Source organism: Harpia harpyja, chromosome 1, assembly GCF_026419915.1.
Source record: "Harpia harpyja isolate bHarHar1 chromosome 1, bHarHar1 primary haplotype, whole genome shotgun sequence".
In the NCBI taxonomy this organism is placed as follows: Eukaryota; Metazoa; Chordata; class Aves; order Accipitriformes; family Accipitridae; genus Harpia; species Harpia harpyja.
In genome coordinates, this window is record NC_068940.1 from 98,318,545 (window position 1) to 98,343,928 (window position 25,384).

General features: G+C 38.2%; 1 protein-coding gene across 2 annotated transcripts in view; it reads left to right on the top strand.

Moving 5' to 3' along the window:
• The first annotated feature begins 743 nt into the window (after positions 1–743).
• The window catches only part of PTPRN2 (protein tyrosine phosphatase receptor type N2), a 672,845-nt gene continuing 648,204 nt past the window's right edge, over positions 744–25,384 (top strand). For both annotated transcript variants that reach the window (XM_052806687.1, XM_052806693.1), the window contains exon 1: positions 744–1,027. In XM_052806687.1, coding sequence (XP_052662647.1) covers positions 910–1,027 — 118 coding nt within the window. In that variant the 5' untranslated portion in view covers positions 744–909. The remainder of the gene's footprint in view (positions 1,028–25,384) is intronic.

A 25,384-nucleotide genomic window follows, 5' to 3' on the forward strand; every position in this document is an offset into this window, starting at 1 on the left:
CAGACCGAGCGGTCCCACTCACATGGAGTGAATTGGGGACAGGAGGTGGAGGATAAACACGTCACCCGTGCGGACGTCTCCCAGGCAAACGTCTCCCATACCTCTCAGCTGCGGGAGGTATTTACCTGAGGGCTTATAAAATCCTTCAGGATGGCAAGTCATTTTCTGTGGAAAAAACGGCGCTAAGTAAACCACTACCGAGGAGGCCGCAGGGAGAATCCACCCAGCTAGCGTGTTTTTCAGGACAAAACTTTGACAGGGGCTGAATTGGTTTTCTACATACAGGTGTGTGGAACAAGTGCATTTACTGACTCCTTTCCCATGCTCAGCCATCTTTACGGGGGATTCAAGCGAAGAGCCGTTCTGGCAGGAAGGATTCCCCCCTGCCCCTCGCCCGCCGGCGCAAGGCTCGGGCAGTGCCCGGAGGCTGGCGGCCCGCCTGAGGCGGAGCCTCCGTCAGGGCCGGCGGCGGTCTGGGGGCCTGGGGACATCCCCCGCCCTCACCTTGCCGGAGGCGGGGGGCCGCTACCCCGCGATCCCGGCAGGGAGGGCAGGGCCCTCCCCCGCGGCCGGGCGGGCGGGCAGCGGGCAGCGGGGAGAAGCGGGGAGAAGCGGGGAGCGGGAAGGCGGCGCCGCCGAGCCGGAGCGAGCTGCCCCCCCGCCCCCGCCGCGCCTGCCGGGCGGGCGGGCGGGCCGGGCCGGGCCGGGCCGGGGCGGGGCGGGGCCGGCTCGGGGGCGGGCGGGCAGGCGGCGCTGGTCGCTGTCCTGGGTGTTGAATCTGCTGCTGCTGCCGCTCGCCGGAGCCGGGGAGCGGCTGCGGGAGGCAAAGGGCGGGCGGGCGGGCGGCATGGAGTGAGGGCTGGCGGCGGCGGGCAGGGGAGCGGGACAGCCGCCTGCGATGGGCCAGGCATGATGGGGGCGCTCGGCTCCGTCCTCCCGCTGCTGCTGCCGCCGCTGCTGCAGGTCCTCGCCGCCGCCCCGCGCAGCCAACCGCCCTCCGCCGGAGCCGCCGCCGAGGCGCGGATCGGTGAGTGGGGGCGAGGGGCGGGAGGCGTGGGGCTGACGGGGAGCGGGGCCGCGCCGTCCCCTCGCTCCCTCCGCTGCTGCCCGAGGGCTTCCTCAGAGGCAGCTCGACAGGCCCCCGGCGGCCGCGCCCGCACGGCTGCCGGTGAGGGGCCCGTCCTCCGGTCCCTCACGACCGGCTCCCGCTGAGGGGCCCCCGCCCTCCGGTCCCTCACGACCGGCTCCCGCTGAGGGGCCCCGTCCTCCCGTTCCTTACGGCGCGGCTGCCTGCTGAGGGTCCCTGTCCTCCGCCCCCTCAGCGCCGGCTCCCGGCCCCTCACACCTCCGGGGGCCCGCCTCTCCCCGCCGGTCCCTGGTCACCCCGAGGCCGGCCCAGGGCGCCGGCTGCCCCAGCGGCGTGTCCCGGCGGGATCTCTGGGGACACCTCTGAGGAGCCGGTCTCACCGAGCGTCCCCACACGCTGAAAACTTCCGCCGAGACAATCACGAGGCCCCTAAAGTCGAGATGCACCAGTGGCGAGTCACCAAAAATGCATCCAGCCTCCGCGTATTTAACCCTCCTCCCAGTTTAGTGGATTCAGCCCACTAAACTGCCCTCGTATTTGGATACCCCTGGAAGTGCCCAGGCCACAGACCCCCAGATGCAGCCCAGCCTTCGCCGGTGTCCACCCCTGACTCGTTCTGCTGGAGGTGGAAGCCACCACTGGCTCCTGGTTAAGGCTGGTTTAGAGGTGTCTAAAAATACCCAGCACTGCCCAGGGAAGAACATTAAACAGCCTCTTTCTGTTGAGACATTCTCCGACCAACCCCTTCCTCTTTTAGAAAATACCATCTGCACTAAACATCCCCACATGCGAAAATGACCCACAATAACATGAAGGGATCCTGAAAACAAACTCTGTGTGTTTAAGATCAATGCTGTTCTGTGCCACTCTCCCTGGCAGTCCTTTCCTTGCACTTAGACACTCATGACTGTGGGCTTACCAGAATTATCTCCAACGATAACTACTAATTCAGTCCATCTCATTTCACTTACAGTATCTTTCCAAAAGTCACTTTAAGTCAAGAAGGTCATAACTTGGAGAATTTTGTATTTTTTTCACAGTTTAATACCTACCTAGAGTGGTTATAGAGATTAGAGAGTGAAAGCTAAACTGGCTGTCCCTAAGAAATTTTTTCTTCTAAGACAAAAAATGAAATTACTGTAAGAAACAAAGGAAGCCTCTCACAGAAGTATCAGTGCAGTCTTCCTCATGTACATTCTGTTTATTAAGAAGGACTTAAAATCAGCTGACCATGTTTTTAATGAGGCTTCAGACAAGTGGCAATAAAAACGAGCTATTAAATGCTTGCTATAGTGAAGGTAGTGATGCAAGGTTTTAAGGAGAAATGGTTGCTATAGATATAGACTGTTTCTTCTAATCTGCTAAGGAGAAAGCTTGCATAAAAATATTGAAAGTAATAGCTGTAATTTTTACCTTTAATAATGCAATAGGCTATACATTGTGCTTTCAAACTAGTCAGATTTTGATTCTCTCTCCCTAAACATAAACTGCAAATCAGTCTGGGTGACAAAATATTTTTCAGCGTGTTGTAGCTACAAAGCAACATTTGTGTGTTTGTCACTTTCCTGTAGCTTCCCTGTGCTTCTGCCTCGGCAAGGATGCCTGCCTGACAGTTAAAGCTGTCCTTGCATGGAAGGAAATGGGGGAAGAGAAGGCTTGATTTTACATAGTGAATCCAGTAGTCTGAGCGGTATAATTCAGAGATATTTGAATAGCAGTAAAACAAGTTGAGCATTTCTACTTCTTGCTGGAATAGGGAACTAACTGATATCTCATGGATCTCTGTGAAAGATGGGAAAGGATTTATTGTGTTTGACAAGATGCAGGAAAATGTTTGCACTGCTGGAAGTGAAACAGTTTTAGCTGTCTTCCCTTAGAGTTCCTTTATTTCTTTTATTGACCAGTGTTTCAGATCTCATTAATCTTGAGTTCAAACTATTAATTAGAATAGATTCTGTTCAATTTTAGACTACAATTTTTAGACACAGTCAGGAGATGCAACTGTAATTTTACAAGGTATGTGAGTTTTGAGATTATTTGTGGTTATAGGTGGAAGATATTAATTTGTTTTCTTCTTGTGCACAGTCCCATCTTCTTTAATTGAAAATTGAACACAGATGCATTATGAAACCTCTATAATATGTGCTGGAAACTGCCTTAAAAGCCATGTAATTATAGAAACAGGTTTTTATTAATTTGTTCCTATTAAGTGTTTCAGAAGTCTTCTGAAGCTGGTCCAGCAGTAGAAGTTCCTGACCTTCACCATTTCATAGGATGTTTTCATCCAATTTCATTCTTCTCCTCTTTTTTTTTTGGTCAACTTTTGTCTATGCTTTCCAATATAGTAATAATCTCCAAATGGTGACCTATTTATTTTGTAACATACTTACAAACTTGTTTAAGAAATTGGAAGTTTTAAAGTACAGTTAAATAAGGTAATAGATTTGGTTTGTGCTTCTTCTGCCTATGTAATTCATGAGGCTTTGTAGATTGTTCCTGTGGGAAGGTGTTTTTATAAGATGCTATTATCAACAAAAGCACATATTCTTCCATTTCTTGACATTTACAGTAGCATTTTAAATGTGAACAAACGAGAAGTATAGCCCTTCCCCTCTCTGTCTCTTGCCCAGGTTTAGCCTAGGGGAGAGATTCTTATCTTTTCTGAAGAAAAAAATCAGCTGACTACATTGTAGTGCTCATTAGTCTTTGATGAAACACTGGGGCTGGGAGTTTAATATTCTAAATAAATCTTTATTTGTTTATAAATGGACACAGTCCATTTAAGGTTATGGAACTTCTTTTTAAGTGTTTTACAAAGTAATCATCTGTGAACAATATATCCTGATCATGTTTGCTAAATTCCACAGATTTGGGTTATTCTGCTCCTGTAGCAATGGTTGTATGGATTTTTTTTCAATAAGACATTTTCTTATTAGCAAATAATTATGCTGAGGAAGCAGTTAAACTTAAAATGCCTTCCAATAAACACTAAGCAGTTACTTCAGTGAAAACTGCAGCTCCAACAATTAAAGTATTTTCATGCAGTTGTACAGCTTTTTAAGTAGACTAATCTATTCAGAAAGTTGCAGTGGTATTTTATTTTCATATCAGATAGTGTGGGTGAGGTAGAAAACTTGGGAATAAAGTGAACTGTGAATATTCTTAATCACATTATTTCATTAGTCCTAAAATACCAATACTTTACAGCGGAAGTCATCCTCATATGTTTTAGAAAAGAGAGTAAGTGTGTGCTTGCTGCAGTGCCTTCACATTGACCTCTAATGTGTAAAATGATGCTTATAACCTTCAGTGAATATGAGTCTAATTTTGCAATATGATTTGATCTTTTGTGCTGCGTGCAAACCTATTTTTCGGTCTGCATTTTCTTCTTAAATGAGTACATTTATATGCTGTGGAAATTTCCAGAAACAGTTGTTCCATACACCATGTGGAAGTTCCTTCAAAGTTGTATTCAAATCATCATATGCAAAATTTTTGTGAGTCAAATGCCTGTGAATTTAGTTTTTAACTAACTAACAAAAAGACAAATCGGTCACATTTCAGCTTATAAACATGAAATATTCTTCTAAACCTGTAGCTGTGAGTTCCTAACATGCAGTGAGCAAAGACACTATCTTACATTTCACTAGGGTTCAAATGTAGTTGATTGATAGAAACTTTACTCAAAGACTAGTAAAAAATGTTGCATGTTAATTGTAGGACTTTCACAAAGTAAGATCTGCATGTTTAACAGCTGAAAAAAATATTTTAGACACGGGCTAGGAGTTTCAAGTGATTAAAGTTGATCAGAAGTAAGAAATTACAAGAGCAGGGACTTCATTTACCATTGGTGGAAAGCATTTCTCCATTGCTGATTCTTAAAATTACAAGAGAATGAAATAAAGAGTAGGACAGATGAAAAAATACACATTTTTTGGCTTTTCAGTCAGTGCTTCAAATACAATCCAAAGGAAGTAGTGACAGAGATCTTCTGTCTATGGGTGTTTCATGGGGAATAGCAAAAAAGTTTATCTTGGTTTAGTTCTTGTTGAATAGATGTTACCATAGCAAAATTAACATAACTGTTGTTGTTCTCAGCCATCATTGTCAACTGTCTTGGAGATCCATGAGGACTGAAATTTTGCTTCTTGCACCAAGTCTGAACTGAGCTGAAACTCACCGAAGTCAATGTCAACCTTCGCATTGACTTCAGTAGCATTTGGATCAAAATGCTGCTTAAGGCTTGCAGCAGACTGGCTGAGAAAGTAGGGGAATTACAGTGTTACCATCTGTTCAGTGGATAAAATTGCCTGACTTTCCAGTTACATTAATTTGGAACTTCTCATAGGCACTCAGGTATTTTGAAATCATGTTGATTTGATGTAATTGTTGGTGATGGAGTGTAATTTATGATATAATGCCAGCAAATAAAAATATCAACAAAATAATTTAAGACAATGCTATGTGCTCAGAACGTGAAGCTCTATGCTTCCCTTCATCAAAAGTATTTTTGTATATCCTAGAAACGTTTCTTAAGTTATTCAGTTATGTTAGAAAACAACTTGAAAGTAGCTTGATACCAAGGCATGTCTGTCTGTTAGTTCCATTGAATTAAAGGTAAGAATATGCATTAATGTTTTTGGCATCATGCCATAACTGTTCTACAATATCTTTTTACTATCTAATTTGTATTCATTGAAAGTTTTGGATGGACAGGAAGTGAATTATTTCTCTATCAGTAAAAGGAAGTCATTGCAGGGTGCTCTAAAGGTTGTTTGTAGGATGGGATTTCTAGGGAGAGTTTTCTTATTTTTTGGTTTACTGGTTGAGAGAAAACAGACAAGGTTTTGGAAATATAAGCTCATTTCTGCTTCCCACCTGAGTGTACCCCAACATTTCTCCGAATTTGGTGAAATAAAAGAGAATATTTCTACTCGTCTTCCTTTTTTTTTGCTAATGATGACTAATACCAGTCCCCAAAACTTCATCATACCACACCGTCATCATACCATGCCGTCAGTCAGCCTACTGAAAGGAAATTAGGTTACTCCTGGTTGTTAGATCCTGGAATATTTGGGCAGTTCTGCTAAAACAGTGAAGGGTGGTTAATGTTGACACGCTAATGATAAATAGGCAGTTGCCAGCGTACTTAGTTACAGTGAACAGCAATGCTTATAAACATCAGTGTGGAGAGACTGTCATTAGTGACAAAAGGGCAACCGCAGCCCCTGAAGGCAGTGGAGCCCACTGGTAAGCAGGGAGTTGAGGTCTTCCACGTCAATCAGGTTTCCATTGGCTGGAAAGAGAGCATACGAACACGAGCTCAGATGTAGGTGATTACTATCGGTCATATGTATCCAAATCCATAAGAAGACCTGTGGAAGCCAAAAGGCAGTGTATATTCCAACTTGCGGAAAATGATGTATATTTTGGCCTCATCCCACTTACACTGTGGCCTAAAATTTAGATAAAAATCTGTGAAGTTATTCTTACAAATCAGTAGATATAATGTCTTGCTAAAATCTGTGTTGGTGTTTACAGGCAAATTTAGGAGGGCATTCAGTAAAGATTGGAGGAAAGATTGATTTGGTTTTGGTGATAAAATTGGCAAAGGAGGGAAAGTATCCAAGAGGGAAAGCCCACTGCTAGTCTCCGTCAAAGACAGGATGCTAAGCTGGATGTATATTTGGTTAGGCTCAGGATGGTCATGATTAATAAATCTAGGAAGGCAATAAGTGATATTGTTGCTGGTCAAACAGTTTTATGTTTACAAATGAATAATAAGCAGTTGAAGATGCAGATGAAGAAGAGCATGTTTGCAGGGAAACAGTCAGAAGAGATGCCAAGGAATAGAGGCATGTTGGGAATGTGGATGATTGAAGGAGGGGATGAGGAATGAAATGTTTAGTAGAACTAAAATTATTGGCATTGGGGATCAGGAATGGAGATTAGTGAGTTGTATACAATCTGTAAAGATGTAAACTTAAGATTGGGTGGAGTTACTTTTTCTCATGGCAGAGATGGTGAAATGCAGCAGCAAAACTGAGATGTTCAATGGACCGGTTTGAGGCATGAGAAAATGAGGCGAGGTGACAAGAAGGAAAAGGGATTCACAAAATAGAAATTTTAATTCATTCATGTAGGCCAAAGCTGTGGCAAAAATGGAGTCAGGAGATGTGTGTAGACTATAAGAAACTGCTCTGGGAATAGAAAGGATTTATTTCTCTTAATGTAAGGGGTGGGAGTCATCTAACTAAATGTAATTATTTGAGCTAAGCAATCTAGTTTCCTTTTAACCTATATCTAGTTTATAAATTTCAATTAATTTTACCCAACTGTACATATCTAGCACAGGTCAGATAAGCATCTCCCTGAACGCAGCTATTACTTTCCACTTAGTACTGTCTTCATATGTTTCCCAGGCTAGCATGAGTATCTGGCTGTAAATATATACGTGGTAGGTACTGCACCTTAGCTATTAAAAAATCAGATGCTCAGGTTAAACTTGGGGAGAGGTAAGCACATTTGAAGAGTGATTCACCTGTCTCTCCCCACTGAGGTGAGACTAATGAAGCAGCTTAAACTAAAGTGAGGTTGGTTGAGGATCACCTACTACATTACTTCAAAACCACAGGCATGACTTTGAAATATATAGGTCTTACAAGGAAGCTGTTTAGGAAGGTCCTGTGAGTAGTCAGGCAGGCTTGTCACATAAGGGACTGAAACAAGTGAGGTGGCTGAAGGATATTAGTAGTCCTGGAAAAAAATTTCTCAGAGAAAATCACTCTCTGGTAATTGCAAAAAAATGAAGGTGACTCTGAATGAGACAGAGAAGAAATGGGCACAATGGAATGAGCAAGTGAAGGGAAAAAAGCAGGTAAACGAACAGGAGATCTGCAGGTAAGATGATAGACAAATGATAGGGGAGTCTGGTATTGGAGAGCTGAAGGAAAGGGACACTGAAGACTTACTAGTTATGGACAGTCAAGAGAAAGCATGAAGGGCATGGAGGTTAATGTGTACATAGGATTACTGAGTTTTCTTATGTGAGTTTTAGGGGCTTTACTTGTGAGGGGGGGTGGAAGGGCTCTATTTTTATCTCAACCATTTCATAGCATCAATACACTATAGCGTTCCCAATAACAGTATGCCATTCAGAACAGCTGTGCTCATCAAAAAATTAAGGAACTTTTTTCTGAAAAGATTAGAGAGGCTTAACTTTATAGAATTTATTCCTTTTGAGAAGGAATTTTTTGAGAAGTGGAGTAGCTTAGTAAATTACGGCATCTGACTGCATTTTTTCGTATAGTTTCTTTCAGTGAAACATACTCTAAATACTAAACATAGTTTGTTGATGCACAGTCTTTCTGAACGGAGAGTTAGCACTTAACATTGCATACGTATTTTGCTTCAAACTAATACGTTGATAAAACAAGCTATTTTAAGGCGTAAAAATCAGTAACTAGAAGTTTTATGGGAAGTACAGCTGGTTGTAGTGGGTGTAAGGTCTTTTCTTTCAGTCATAGTTTAACAGCATGCAATGATGGTTACATAAGCTTGCAATCATAGCCAAGAAGTACAAGGTAATGCACAGAGATATATGTGCCTCCCAAAATGTAATATACTTCCAGATGTCCTCATAGAAAACAATGCAGCTGAGACCAAACACACACTACATATTATAATACAAAGTTCAACAAAAGTCAGGAAATATCCGGATACATGTAAAAACCCCATTTTTACCCCCTCCCCCCAATTAATCTTTGATCTCTCAAGTTTGAACCTCAATAAATTCTACAAAATACCCTATGCAAATCAATCTTGGATGCTGAAAAACTGATAGATTTTTTGGATTTCTGGCACACAGAAATCTTCTGCTCTCATTATTCTGCAAGAGATAATTACCTGTCTGTCTGTTGCAGTCCTAAAAGGGCTAAAGATATTATAACCTATTCTCTTATTAATATTCTGCTCTGCACCAGGAGGGCTATCTTTTCTCTACAACATCTTTAGTTCGTTAATACAATTCATTAAACTCAGGGCAGTTGTTTCAGACAACTGCTTTACTTCACCTAGAAGGTCATGTCTCATCTTTAGGCCTGAGGAAGAGTTTGTGTATTAAGAAATTGGCTGTGTTTTTTCAACTATTATCAGGCTGCAGCTTTGCAGTACAGAATGTTTGGCTATAACAAAAGTTTTTGGTATTCCTGCCAGTGACTGCTTGATCTGACCTTTGTAAAGGGTATTGGTTTGGGTGAAACAAACAAATAAAATGGATCTAAATCACAGCCATGTTCACAAGCAGTGAAAACAGTGCTGGTATTAGTGCTGGTATCCATGAAATGGCAACAGGGAAGTGGGTTTGGGGATACGATTAATTTATGCCACTGGTGCCCCTGAGCTCTCCATGGCATGAAACATTGACTTGTGTTCTTATAAAAGATAGTCTCCTATTAACCTGACCTCTTTTACAAAATCAATTTGTAAGTTAGACTTTAAATTCTGTTTACTCTTCAGTGCTGAATTAAAAATGTGGCATCAAAGATTATAACCCTTGATTAATGCAGATAAATCACCACCAAAGAGTGTGAATGTTTCTTCTATTTTTTAGAGAATGTATACATTATGGTGTATTTCTCTTGGCAAAATGATTTGTTATAACTTTAGTTTAGATTGTGGAATACTTTATATACTTGCTGTTTATATTTCAGCTCTATTTGATATCTGATATAATACATGTTAGCTATCAAAATCTTCAGTGAGCTATTACTCATAAAATCTTCCTTCCTCTTCTAGATTTTCACAGAGCTCAGTACTCTTTTCTCAGTATGTAGTCACTGCAATGGCTTACTTAAACTAGCAAAATATTATACCAGACTTCTTCTGTGACCTGGCCTCACCTCTCATCCCAGCTTCTCCGCTAAACACTGTTTCTTACTTTCATGGTGTCACCCTGTGGATTATAGCAACTCCTTCCATTTGTTGGAGAAGGCTGTAGTCACTGGTGGCTATCCCACTTCTTACTTACAACCTAAAGGAAGAAAAAATGAGGGGAAAAGGGAAATTTGGGAATTATACATCTGTCATGACTTTCTGGAAATAGCTGGATGTTACTGAAGACAAGATACCAAGATAAACAACATCAAGCATTTAGGTAGGTGAACACATCATGGAGTTAGTTACACAGTTGACAGAGGTACTGCCCCCCGCCCCCCCAATTCTTCAGCACAGTGTATTCCTTTTAATTTTTTTTTGTTTGTTTGATCTGTATTTCAGAAATGTTGGGGGGAGGGGGGCCTTGAAATCTGGGATCAGATTCTGCAATTTTCCCTTTCCTCCATTATGAAGTGAAATTTCAAAGTTGTTAAAATTTTCTCGTTAGTGCTACCTATCTGGAGGTTTATTTGCTTAACTAGGTCAGCTCATAATTACCATTTACTAACATGTATTACAAGCAGGGGATGATTTCCAAGGACAAAGGGCAGCTATAAAAATTGCATAATCAAAATAAATGCAACAATAATGAAAACAGAAAATTTGAAGGAAAAACCAAAGTTAACTGATGCTATCTGGTGAATTTCCATCATAAGAGCTGCAGAAAAATAAAACAATCATGTTCTTTGGGAGCAATCACTCATACTTTTAGATGGTATAAAATTTATAATGCTATAATCAAATAGCATTTAAGAAGCAGAATGGGAAGGTTGTTTTAGTATTATGTGTGTTTGGTTTTATGCTGCCCAACAAGACAAAGATCTACAGTTGAGGGCTTTTTTTTTTCCTGTCCATTTGCTTTTGTTTCTCTGAGTAACACCTGCTCTAACGAGTTTATAATCTGAAAGTAAATAACTGAGAAGGGAGGAGGAAATGGACACAGCACACAGGCTTGAGAATAAACAGCTGTCAAATGGCTGACATTTTAGAAAGTAGAACACACAGCTTTTATGAAGGATCCGATTCAGCTTGAATGATGGAGCTGATCACACCTGCTTGTCAAACTTTCCTAATTAAAGAATTACTTGAGAGAATTTTAGAACAATAATTTATCATCTTCAGGTTATGGAACTATTTAATAGTTTAGCAGATACGGAAGAACTCTGACACGATCAGCTGCCCAGTGGCGGGGTGGCTACGCAGGTTGTTAAAAGGAGCATGGTTGTGCTTCTTTCTCTTGCAGTTTAGGGAGGTTCATGCCAGAAAGACTAAATAGTGGTGCATGTAAGGGGGGATGAGCCTCATCTAAGCCTCTGCATGAAGCTGCCAGAATCTGAATTTGGGTGTACATCTGTCTGGCCACCTAATGCTCCTTTAACAGGGTGGGCTTCTTGTCATTCCTTACCTTTCTTTTTTGTCCATCCAGTATTAGAATAATACTAACTTGCTTTCAGATGAAAGTTCATCCCTGCACAACGAGCCTCTGTTATCAACAGAAGTATGTAAAATACAGCATTTTATGAATAGCTTCACCAGTTTGCCTGAAGTTATTTTTGTGTTTGGTGTAAATAAGAACAGTTGCAGGTTCAGTTCCTTCTGATGTCCCTGATTTTAGTCCAGGGTTTCTGGTTTTAAGGTGATTTAAGGCATCAAATATTTGAATAAGGCTTGCCTAGAGCTGGTTTTATAGAATATGTTTAGCTCTATTTAAGACAGAGTATTAGCAAATAAATATTTAAGCATTTTCTTTCTAGTCAATTTTCTATTGTCTCTGTTGCAGTCTGGAAGATAGCCTTGGCTTGGGAGCACCCATGTTTTCATGCTATTGACAAAGATACTCTGCTTAACTCTTCTCAGTTGAGAGAATTCTTCTTGCCAAAGGATGGGCTTTGGTGGTTTGGTGGTGTATCATCTTGCAAGCCTCATCCTGCAGAATGGGGTGTGAGCATTCCTTTATTTGGGATTGTCACTCCCTGGAAAACAGAGGGTGTAGTGTTCTGTAGTTTGCCAGCCACACCTGAGTCACTTCTCAGCGTTAGACAATGTTCATGTGAAAGACAATGTTCAAATGAAAAGAAAGCAAGTATTCTACGTTATGCAGAGTTCAGTAAAACAACTATTATATAAAATAGGTGCAGAAAAAAATCACATAACATTCTTATACCTGTAATCCTGGTTTGGCTTCACCAGACTGTCAGATTAACCTGATTGTCAGAATGCTTAATGAAATTTCCCAGAGACAGGTTCTTTTTGGTCAGCTTTCATCCTGCAAAATGGGTAATGACTTAGGTGAAGAATCTACCTGTCTACTGTGGTTTCTGTTGAGTGAAGACTTATTCATACCTGGGATTTTTTTTCCACCTTCCTGTCCCTTCAGCTCTTGTCAGCTGTGCTAACATAACTCTGTTTGACCTGCTTCACCACTGCCATGTGACTTTTGGAAAGTCCTTCCCTGTTGTGCAGATGTCAACTAAATACCAGTTTGTAAAAAAACAACCGAAACCATTACAGACTGCAGATATGACACTTCCTGAATACACATTAGAAAAAATACATAACTTATGTGTATAAATGAAAGCAATGAATGCTGGTAGAGACCAGATATGATGGCAAACACAAAAACAGAAAAAAGGGGGGGAGAGAGAGTGTTAGGAATAAATAGCCTTTAAATGTGGCAAGCTGGAAGCTAGCATACTATAATAATCTCTGTTATGGTGGAGTCAGTATACAACACCTCTTTTTCCTAGTCTTTGTAAGTAAAAAATCAGTGAACTGGCAGCTTTGGGGGAAATAAATTAATTTCATTATGTAGTTTATTAAAACTAGTTCATTCCACAGTATTTTACATTATATTTATTCATAATCTATTGTTAGTCACATTTCATTTGTGAATAACGTAGGTCAGGTGTTAAGATGATAGTTTTTTCACGTCATAAATCACAGGAGAGCTGTTTCTATAATAGTTTATTACCTGAAAGCTATGATTAAGTCTGTTTAATTTTGGTTCTGATTACCAATGCAAATACTTAGGTATGTGCCTAACTATAGGTAAGTGCTATTGTGACTTAGTAAACAGGACTCTTTACCCCTTTTGCTTTCAGAGGGGGGAAAAATAGGTCACAGCAGTTTTGGTTATACCTTGAATTTTTGTAAAATCAGGATTTTTATTTCACTCATTTCTTTGGTAATTGATCACTTTAATGTCATCAAAATTTCACACACTAGAAAAGTCTGTAATAACAAACTTCATAGTACAGTCACCTGTGTACATTTTTAGGGTTACTTGTGGCATTTCCAAATAAGATAATTAGGACAGGTTTTTTTAAAATGAAGATAGATAGGAATTCCTCAAATTACTTTCAATCTGCTACTACTATTTGGAGTGCCTTCTGCAATAATAATACTTCGCGTGTTTCATTTACTTTTTTAAAATTGATATGGCACACCACTTTAGGATGAGTTAGAAGCTTTGGTTTTCATTTTCCTCTGATAAGTAGGTATCTGATGACATCTGGGAAGGACTGTAAAAACCTACATTTGAGAAGATGCAAATTAACTGAAAATTTCTCTGAAACCAGATTGGTGCCAAAAATCCACTAAATGATGCTTTACAACTGCATGAAAACTGAAATAGGTTGTTCCTCCTTTTCCAAGATGATCCCCAGTATGCTTACTGTCAACTCTCCCCCAGAAGAATGACTTACTTAAACTCTGGACCTTAAAGATCAGTGAGAAAACGCCAGATATCATGTAGTTATAGAGCAAATAAATACAAATTCCTGTTATAATCCTCAGGTGCCTCATGAATGATTTTCGTATTCGCTCTGCAATTTCTCAGTTCATATATTATCTATGTGTAGTTATTCTCCATATGTGAGAAACTGGAAATAGCTTTTTATTCTTGGTCTTATCTCAGGAGGTGCAAACTTACATCTGCAAATATATCTTTTTGCAAATCTAAGCTTTTTTTTTTAATGAAGATGATATGTTGCTATAGGATAAAAAATTATTAGGAATTTTCCCTTAGAGGCAGTTGAGAATTCTCTCCTCGGAAGAGAGACTACTGGGTGGCTAAGGGGAAAGAAAGTAGGACAGACCACAGCAAGTGAGAAGTCATTATGGAAATAGCTAAAACTTTAGTCCACCTTTTCTGTTGCATTCTTACCCACGCTGAATATAAACTTTATTTCTCTGAAGAGCTTGTCTGTGCTTTTTAACTTGACCTAGACCTCTCTTAAGACAGTGTTTAAATTTAAAGGGCTTATTAGGGAGATGTTGCTGTAGCAACAGTAAAGTAATATTCTTCAGATTTGATAAAAAGCTTTAGTGTCCTTTTTGACTGAATCTTTTCCAGATTTCACAGTAAGAATTTTTTTTCAATGTCATATATGGTATTTGTGGGATGAATTATCAAAAAATAGTCAAGTGATGCAAAGAGGAAAAGGATGATTTCAGATAGTGACTTTCATTTTTAAGAATCTTACCTACAGTAATATTTTGCCATTCATTTATATGACACTTTTTAAAGTATTAATAGAGTGATGATTCCCTTTTGCTGTCTATCTGCTGAGGGACACATCTCTGTCGGTGGATTGGCTCTCCAGGCTGGTATGAGGCCTGATCTGAAGGTTGTCTGACACTGGCGGATGGTTGGCAAATGGGAAGGTCATACCAAGTTGAGTGTCATGGTATATTTCCCCATTCTTACCCTCTTTCCCTCAGCAACTGCTAGTGATCACTGTGAGAGACAGATTTTGGTCTAATCTGATATGGCACTTTGTATGGTTTGTTTCTATGAAACTTTTGACTAGAGCAAACTAAGTAAGCACAAATAGCATACCCCTGAATAATGCTTGTATTCCCCTATAGACTGATGGGGACAAGAGACTCGCAGTGCTGAGGGTATTCTGACTAATGATAGAAAAATTCAGAAGCAGACAAATATTCTAGATGCAGATATACACAAACTTTCCTTAAAAGAAAAAAACCTGTATAGCCTCAGTAACTGTGAATCAAAAATTACACTAGTATTTGCTCATTAGGCCCTGAAACACTAGTATTTTATAAGAAACGAAGTGGATTTTTGCTAGTAAACTGCTAATACAGTGTTAAATATTTCTTGCCAGTGTGGGCAGAAAATACACTAGGTTAGATGTTTTTTTTAAGAACTTCAGCCAGAAGTCTGTAGTCCATATTAAAGTGCTCCTACTGGGTTCCCATAGCCACGGAAAGTATATAACTAACTTTGGTGGCAGAAAAAAAACATCTCTTTGCATTATACTTTGGATTTCAGTACAGATGAGAAAGTGTGAATGGAAAGATACTACATCATGACAGAAAGCACATTTCAAGTATTATGGGCTGTTGAGCTGCATCATTCTACCCATTTAAGCAATACCATCACTTCAGCCTTCTGCCTGTTGCAGAAGGCAGCAATTTAAGACTGCCTGGCAGTTCTGTCTGGTAGCTTGTGAAAGCTATTGAAATGAAGTTACATGGACTTTTGAGTAAGTGAATGTAAGTGGGATTTAGGTATGCCCTTCAGCTAATTTCTTTGCTCTTGACATTAGGAAGGAACAGGACAAGGATTTGTTTTAATTCTTGTTTTAAAGACTTGTTTTTCAATAATCAGTTACCCTTCTGTCTCATTTTGGAACAATGGTCCAGTACTGCTCTAGAAGGATGTGTGCAAATTCGTAGAATTATGGTTTCTGCAACACTTGTGTAATGTGGAGGTTTTACATGAGTGCTGGTGAGATCCATTCCTATTCAGTTTATGAGAATTTGTGAACTACTAATCTGGGGTACTGTATTTTGCACATAGAGAAATATATATGTAATTAACAGAAGAAAATGGATTTTTTTGTCCTCGGGTGTGAAATAATAACAGTGCACCATTGTGCATGACATCTGCATGAGAGGGAAGATTAAATTGCAAGCAAGCTGAATTTAAAGAGAAAATCAGTCTGTAGTGCACTCAGAAAATATGTAATTGAATAAAGTAGAAAGAGGTACAGTAAGTGTATATTTTACTGATTTATCATGATCTTATACCAGATTGGTGGATATTGTAACCTCAGCTGAACCCATTTTTTCATTGCCTTGGTTTACTTTCACAAATGAACAAAGTCTTAAAAAATAGTCAGGTGTGGAGACAAGCAAACAGACGATTATAATACTGATGAGAAAGGCAATACAGCTTCAGAAAGATCCATTAATATTTTGTAACCTTGAAGTCACACAGTTTAAAGAACTGTATCTTTTGAAGGCTTCTTTAAAGGAAGAAGGTGAGAGATTTTAATTAAAATGAAGCATCTTTGTTCCTTTTAATAATACTTCTAGTAATCTGAATCTGCAGTTTAAAACAGAACAGGTCCATGAATCTTCTAGCTATCAGAACAGGTTTGTTCTTCTAAAATAAGCCTATAAATATATATTTATCACTTTAAAAAAAATAAAGATAATGCAGGAGAATAAATACATTTAACTCCACCAAAAATTACTACAGTGACAGAAAGTGGCTGTTTTTCTCATCTTTGGCTGTTGTATATAGGTTATTTGAGCAATGATTATGAGTTTTTGCTTGAAGAGCAAGAGATCTCAAATTACTCCCAAGTGTAATATGGCTATTAGATACCATATAGCTGCTATTTTTAACTTCTTGAGCCATTAGTTTTGTGTGATCATTGGATTAAAACTAAGTGCAGTACAGATACTAAAGTTATGTTTTATAGAAGCCTACAGAACAAGGAAATAAACGATATTTTGGGATGATTCTGCCTCTAGACTTTTATTTTTTTTGCTTTCACTCCTTAATTGCAGCAGAGAGTGTTCCTTGAAGAGGTTTTAATTTTATCTGTTCAGCATTTGGAATTTTTTTCTTATGGGAGCTTCCTATATTTCAACATTTGTTTTTACTCCCTATCAGGACAAAAATGAAAAATGAGGATGTTTTAATGGAATAAAATATTTTTTTAAAGATTATTTTTGGAGAAGGTAAAATACTGAAACATTAAAAAAAAAATTTTAAGGTAACACTGAACTTTGTCAGCCTGGACTGCCAGGTTTGTCAGCCTGAGGACAGAGAGAAGGTTTTGCTACTCCTGATGCTAGAAGTTGTATCTTTAGATCCTTGTATGCCCATAATGGGCAGGAGGGAAATTGCTGAGCTACTGCTGTGCAACAGAGGCCCCAGTCTTGTCACTGGATCAGGCTTCCTTGTTCAATGCATCCATGAGGCATTGCCACACTTTAGAAGGGGGATTTGAAACACCTGAAATCAAAGTCCCACCATTCATATCTGGCTCAGATGCATTGCAGTGTTAAATTGACCCCAAATTAAATATTTTGATTCAATTAACTGGAATACTTTTTTATAGTTTATCCAGTGACTTGTTTCATTAGAAGTATCCTGTAGGACCTTGATTTTCTGAAAACTACATTTTTAATTGAAAGACCTGTTGACAGTCTCCAAGCAAGTTTAGTTTATATAAGGATTAGAATGTTCAGAGAAATTAGTTGGTTTTGTTTAAAAAAAAATAAAAATAAAGCAATCTTTTATTTTTGCTTATGTAAGAGCAGAATGTAAATGGAATTGTCCTGGAAGTGATATTTCTAAGCTTTTACTTCTCCTTCTTGAGGTATCAGCTGCCTGGTCTGTTTTTTTATAGCAGGAAAAAAAGCCTGTTTTCCAACTGTCTTCAAAGAATATGCTGGTTTCAGTAAAATTGGTGTGTTTTTATGTACTTTCAAAAGCTCCAGCTTTTTCAAAAGATCACAAAATGTATAGATATCTGTCCTCTAGAGGGAAGCACAGCAAAAATGGGTTCTGCTCAGTTTTTCAATTATTTCCTAATCCCAGACAGACTGGACATTATACCTATGGGCAAACACTATGAGAAATAATAACATGCAACAAATTCCTTTCAGCTCTAGCAATTTAGTACTTTCTCAGAAATTAGACTGTATTAGACTAGATATTTAAAATTCTGTCTTTATTTTCTTTTGTTTAAATATTCATCTCACTTCAGATGTCTGTAGTTGAGTCAGTCACTCTGTGTCCCATTTACAGTCATTGAAGAGAAAGAGGTACTTATGGGACATAATTGATCTGACCTATTTTACGTGTCTGCTTCAGGATGAGGCGAATGACACTCCAGGAACATTTGGCTAAACTGACTAGATTTCCATCAGCTGCAGAAGCAGCATCGTATGAACAGAGGCTGCGTTGTAGACAGAGAAGTGTAGAGGAGTATAAACTCCCATCCAAACTTTCTAATATATCTCCATGAAGTTTTTAAACTTGAGATCTGCATCTTACCTTCAAATGGGATAGTTTCCAAATCCTCTCTCTCTTAAGAGTACTTTTTAATGCTAAAGTATATCATCTTTAGCTGTGCCTTTGTTGTACCTAAAAACCTTATCACATAAGAGGCAAATATATCCTCTTGCAAAGTTTTTAAAACAGAGAACCATAATAATAGGAACTCTGTAGAATGATAGCATGATCTTCCTTCTCTTGAAGTACATTTTAGCTCTATAGCAATGGAGTATATTATAGTTTGGGATTAAATGATATTTTTGAAAAATCAATTCTTTTGAATTTTTAAAGTAATCTTCTAGATTTCTTTATAGATTAATTCTTTGTTTGAAATAAGCAATTAAAATATAAGAATTTCCCAAGTAAATTCTAAGTAATCCTTAACTCTAAACTGAAAAGATGCAGTTAAATTCCAGTTTGTTTCTAATCTCAAAAAATTGTTGGCCATGAAATATAATCATGCAAATGTACCAGCACAGACACACTTGACTGAAAATACATTCCTTCCTTCTTGTTCTACAGTATAATAGACTTCATGATTTTTGATGATTATTTGCTTCATGATGCCTTGCTCATATTCAGCATAGACTTTTATTTTCTCAGAGTACTAACTTGTCTTGATAATGTGAAAAGTGCAGAGACACTTTTTAGGGATTTTTCTTTCACCTGTGTTCATTAGAAAACAAACCTTGTATTTACATCTGATGTAGAGTACTTTATATATAGAAATACTGCTGGTTTTTTCAAATTTCTATAATGAACTATATAGCGCTTATTTATTTTATGTTGCCACCAAGTGTGCTGGGAATTTTAAAGACCTTTGAAAAGATGCACTCCAGCCTGAAGGGGCTGATGAATTAGGTAGACAATATAATAAATGCAAGGATTTAGAACTTGCATAAATGAATAGTAATATAAAGATCGTTAACAACATGCTGTTTACATTAACTTATTTTGACAGTGAATGCTTTTCTGTAGTAAGAAGAAAAATCTTTTAGCTCATCAGAGTAAGAGCAATATGTAGTTATTGCATGCTGGCAACCCAGTTGCACTAGGCTAGAGGAGCTGAAAAGTTGTCTGTAGATACAGGTAAGGACTAAGAATTGGTTACATGCAGGGACATCTGTGACAATCCATGACAGTCAGGAAGGACTGTGTTTTAAGCTGAGCATTAATAAATAAAGGAGAAGCTGTACCTTGGTTCAGAAAGGGAACTCCAAATGTATTAGCAGCATGAAAGGAAACAGGGAACAAGAATACAAGAAGTTAGAGGACTCAAGTTGAGTGTTGAAAGAGGAGGGGGTGACAGGGGAGGAGAGGAATATTAGGAAGCAGATTATGAAGGGCTTTGAATGTCAAGTGGTCATAGAACAGGATTTGATTTCTGTTTCCTGCTATGTGACATTAGGCAAATCATGACATTCCTCTATTTTTTATGAGCAGAAAATGTGGATAATGCTTGCATACCAAGTAGAGAACTGTGGTGACAGCTCTGGTCTTAGGGCAATGTAAATGAGATATTTATACTAATTTTAAAAATTCTTGAATGAACATGCTGATGTAAAATCATTAGATTTACAGTTTCCTTGACCTTACACTTTATTTTTTAGTAGCACCCATTAACATATTTTGCTGCAATCAAGATTTCTGCAGAGCTTGATTTCTGTATACAAAGCTTTTTATTTATGGAAAGCAAGTTTCTGCAAGGTGATTTTCTTTCTAATCTGTAGCCATATTGAATAGTTAATGAGGAATAGTACTTCTTTTTTGGACTTCATGATCCCAAGCTTCTTCTTAAAATACAAAGATAGGAGATTATACTGTATCACTAACTTAATTTTAGTGTCTCTATTCATTACATAAGAGAAACATGTGAAATAATATTGTCAGCGGGAGCAATCCTTGCATCAATTGATGTGTTGATTTTATTTTCCAAATAAGATCTTGCCACATAAGATATGCTTGTAGTGGTACATTTTGTAAAAGCAAAATACGGTACAGCAGAGAAACTACATTGTTCTGGAGGGAACACTTGGTTTTACGTAGACCATTTTTGTGTCAAATGAGGAATTTGTAATGATTCAGGTTTGCCAAAGGCAGGAGAATCAACGGCTTTCTTGATAAATTGCATAAAAACAATAGTTTACATATGGTTGGTCAACCTCCAGAATACAGTGTTGAAAGAGGAAAATATTTAAACAGTTTAGGAAAACAATAAGTTCTACCGATGCCCTTATCTCTTTCTCATGTACCAGTTTGCAGTGCTCTTTGGTACACTTTTTGAATTTATATGGAAGATATGCTCACAGTTACATGAAATTCTAAATTGTACCACAGATAGAGCCCATTAATTGAAGGTGCATTTAGGAGTTTTAGCAACAGATTGTGGTTCCTTTTGTTGAAGGTGAAAAATAGCAAAGAATTAAATCCGTTTGAAGTTCAAGAATGGTTGTGAGGTCTCTGATGATTTCACACAGTACTATCTCTAAGGATTCCTGTTTACCATGTCCAGCTGGCTAAAGTACTATGTCTCATGCTGATTGATGGTGACCAGACCTGGATTTTACACACTTTCGCTACCTCTCGTCTGGATTTCAGTGGTGTAATACACTGTGGTTTAAAGTTATTGTTTCTTAATAAAGAGTGGGTAATACAGAACATAGCCCTGTATGTGTTCAGCAACACAGTCAGAGGTAAGTGCATTTGAATTGTTTTGACACTGGTCTCCTACAGATCAAGCTCAAAGCCTATACCCTTGTTTAGAAGACACTCACTAGCCAGATTCCTGATCCTCTAATAGTCCAAGATATCCAGTGGTTCCACCACAGATGTAGGATGAGGACTGCTGATAAAAACTCTGCTTCTCAAAGACAAATCTTGTCTGCACAGTGGAGAGGGGTTTTTGAGTAGTTTGAGACTTACACAAAAAACCTGAAGCAAGACTGAGAACTGAGAGCTGTGTCACATATACTCATTATGTAGGATGAACTCTTTTATATTCTGTCCCTTAATACAGATACACAGTACATACGCTTATAATTTGTAAAAGACAAATAAGCAACCGTCCTCCAAAACAAATTCCACTGGAATTGAACAAGCAAGACTGGGAGAAAGTCACAAAGAAAGAGAGAAACAGAGAGAAAACTATTTCCAAAAGTTACATATTAGTCATGTTACTTGACAAGCACTAGAAAACAGTTGGACATGACAGCAATCCAAAACCATAATGATATGAAGTTCTTCACAAAAATAGGATGGAGTTCACGTTTGAAGATGGTAATAACTTTATTGAAATTTGAAAATAATTTATCTTTTCTGAATATAACATTTTATGCAGAATGAGTGAGAGATCTGGGGAAAACCTGTATCTGCATGAGTCAGTTTGTGGGTGTGTTGGTGGCTTAGGTAAATTAAAATGCAAATAATTTTTCTTTCTATTCACATTTTGTTTTTTCTCTCATCTGTAGTAAAATACTTGCTGTTAATATTCCTGGTATTTTTATTAAAATTTTACTTACTATTAATTATGACCCCAAACCTATTTATAAGATCCAATGCAATAGATGTCCTCTTTATACTTGTGCAAAAAGTAGATTTTGAAACATGGAGGTTTGGACTGTGGAGAATTTGGAGACTTTCCTTGAAGGCAGCTTTGGACTTCCGGTAAAAGAAGGAAGTTGTTAAATTTGTCAAGAAAAAAGCCATAGTGAGTGCTGGAAAATGAAACCTGAAGCTGAATAAATGCATGCTAAAAGATGAGTATATTTTAATCACTGGCATAATAGGCCATTGAACTGATTCAAATGGGGCATATATTGCAATACTTTTACTCAAACAGAAATTGTGGACTGATTGCAGTGACCACCTGGTGATACTTGATGACATTCTCTGATGTTTTTAGTGTAGAATGCACTCACCATGGTCTCTTCTGACCTTGAAATCTATCTATCACACTTCTGTTTATGTCATACGTTAGAGTGCATTACATTACTGTGAAATGTATTCTGTATAGATTTTTCCTTCTTCAGTGTTCCTGTACTGTTCATGCAGTGTGAATGGTTGTACCCATTAATTCCAGAGTAAAATGATTTTATGGCAGTTTTATGATTAAAACAAAGCAATTTTTACTTTAAATAATGGGGTCTAAGAAAATCTGGCCAATCTTACCAGCATACAAAGACAAAAATGCTTATCACCTTCAGTTAAAATCTTACTTGATTGCAGAGTGTTTTAATGTATTTTGTAATGGATTGACCTGTAGGAAGTTGGTACGGATGACTGTTTTGTATGCATAATTTTTACATTGACTGCATGTAGTCGTATAAGTAAGTATATCTAAATGTTACATACTATTTCTGTACAAATTGCAGAAGAAAAGGATGGAGGTCCTTATTCTATAATAATGACTGGCTAAACAGAAAATATTTTTTCTTTTTTTTCCCCCTTTGTACTATTTTTAAATTGATGTTTGAGGACTTGCTCCTGAAGCACTCAAATCAATAGGAATAAGATCAAATCCTGAAGTAGTAAAACAGAGAAATAGTTTCTTAAATAAACTGTCATCAGTCTTCTTCCTAGTTCTTGCTTTTCATCTGGACAAGTCGTGGAGAAGAGTGGATTCTTCCAAGGACAGTTTTTCCCTTGAGGACAGTGGTTTTCATCTCCACCAGAACTTTACAAACTTTGCTAAAATCTTTCATTGTTGTTCTGTCTTAGAAACGTAGGAGCATTTCAAGCTGAGTTTCAACATAACAAAGACAGTATGAGTTATTTACTATCAAGATAGTACTAAGATGAGAGCATGTAGTTGTTTTATGTTGAAAAACAGAAAGAATGAGCATTATTACCTTGTAGCACGCTCTTACCTGTCACTCATATTGCTCAGTCTAAATTGCTACATTTTGGGATAGACAGTGAAATCCTCAACACGTAACAATTTTCCATGTATGTGTGTGTACATATATATATACGTATATCTTATTAATATTGAAATCAAGTCCAGGGTTCTCATGCATTCATGTACTAGTTCAGTAGCGCTCACTACTACTCAGTGTTTTCTTAAATACTGTGTTACAGACAAATGACAAGAAAAATAAGTGGTAGACAATATAGTAATAGTAAAAAAAAAAAGCCATGACCATAGAAACATGAAAGGATCCCACCTGCCCTTATTTTGTTTGAATTAGAATCTTATATGTAACAACAAAAGTATACCTAGAAAAAAAATTGTGTTTTTTAAGAAATTTTCCTTGAAAATATCTGTCCTGTCAAGACAACTGGGATATGAGTCATTAGGAGGCGTGGTCTAATTTACATGCAGCTAATGTCATGTTTTGCAAGAATAGATTAAATGATTTTCAGTAGCACTAAACTTTTCTTGTTGATAGCGGGAGCAGTTGTGGTTTACATAATAAAACAGGCAATATAAAATAATTTCACCGTATTTTGCTTCCATTTTACAATGTAGGAATTTGTGTAAATGAAAATGTCGATAAGGAGACAAATTACTGGCTTTCACAGTGAAAAAGTAACAGTATGATTTTCTCATGGCAAAAGATACAGCAGGTATCTATGAAAAAGTAAGACAAGAACAGGCATTATTGAAGCAGCAGAGGTTTCTTCCATATTCTTGCACATATTTTTTCTAGCTTTTGAAATGTTGCAGATTTTTTTTCTAGCTGTTGAAGTAATGAAGCTACTGAAATATTTCTGTGCTTTCAAAATCGTTAAGAGATAGCTGTGATAGGGGGTACTTCAAAATAATGTGCTGTTCTAGCACTTTGTTCTAAAGAAAGGCATGTCCTTATAGACTGAGAGTCTTAACGTATGGCCAGCTTCAGCTTGTTTGGGATAATGGTGCAAAAGTGTCACAGCTGTTTTGCTAAATGACAAGAAATGTTGAAAGTGAGCTGAAAAATGTTTAGACAGTGAAAGCAGCAAAGAAAGAAAATGTTCAATGATCACTAAAGAAGGCTGTTAGCTGATATCTATAAGTGCATGACTGAAGCTACAGATAATGCTATTATATGTCTGGTGACATAGTATAGCTATAGGTGATGACCCACTTTGTAACTGTCATCCAAATACTGACCTACCTCTGTTACTCTTGGTCAGACAACTTGCTTGTTGTTTTCTGGGAAGGATTTTTTATTTCAGCTAGTAAGACTGATTCTTTCTTTTCTTTTTAAATATTTCTTTCATTAATTTTTACCAGCAACATAAGAAATGACAATATTTAGAAATGATTGCATGCCTTTTAGAAGGTCTTATGTTTTAGAAACCTGATGGACACACCTCAGTGTGTCACACACCTCAGAGTACTTTGTGCAATACAGACTTAATGAGGCCAGCTTCACTTGCAACTGTGTGTTGATTGTGGATCTGAGAATTACAGAAATAGTGAGGGAATTGTCTTGCTAGGAGTGAGGTGATTCAAGAGTTGGGAGATTCCCCTCAGAATCACGGGGTAGTTTTACTGAAATTTTATCTGACATAGCATACTGTCACAGCTCAGCAAATGAAGGCTGGAAACATGATATAGGGCGGATTAGTGTAGGAAAAAAAGAGAAAACAATGTTTTAAAAATCTGAATTATGGAAAACCAAAATTATGGAGCATATGTGTATGGTTCTATTTATATAATTCTGGACATTTGAAAACTTTCCTTATCTAGCGGTTCTAGTCAACACTAGTGAATTAAATCCAAATTCTTACAAGATGTTCTTACCTATATCCAGAATAGAACTACCCTGGTGATGCATCTACCCATGATAGAAAGCCCACATTCTTGATGACGGTGCCAGTCATTTCTAGAGGAGAGGTTTCTGGTTCTGGTAGTCAAGAATTTGAGTAACTTAACATCATCCAAGGTTGTATCACCTTATGTAGAACACAAGGTTACTGAAGATGCAAAACTAAGATTTAAAGGTGGGACATTGTTAGACTAGAATCCTCTACATAAATTTGAGATAAAAAGCTGCTCTAACTGAAGCATAATAAAAGGCAGTGTGGCCAGAAAAACATAAATTATTGGTGACTGAATT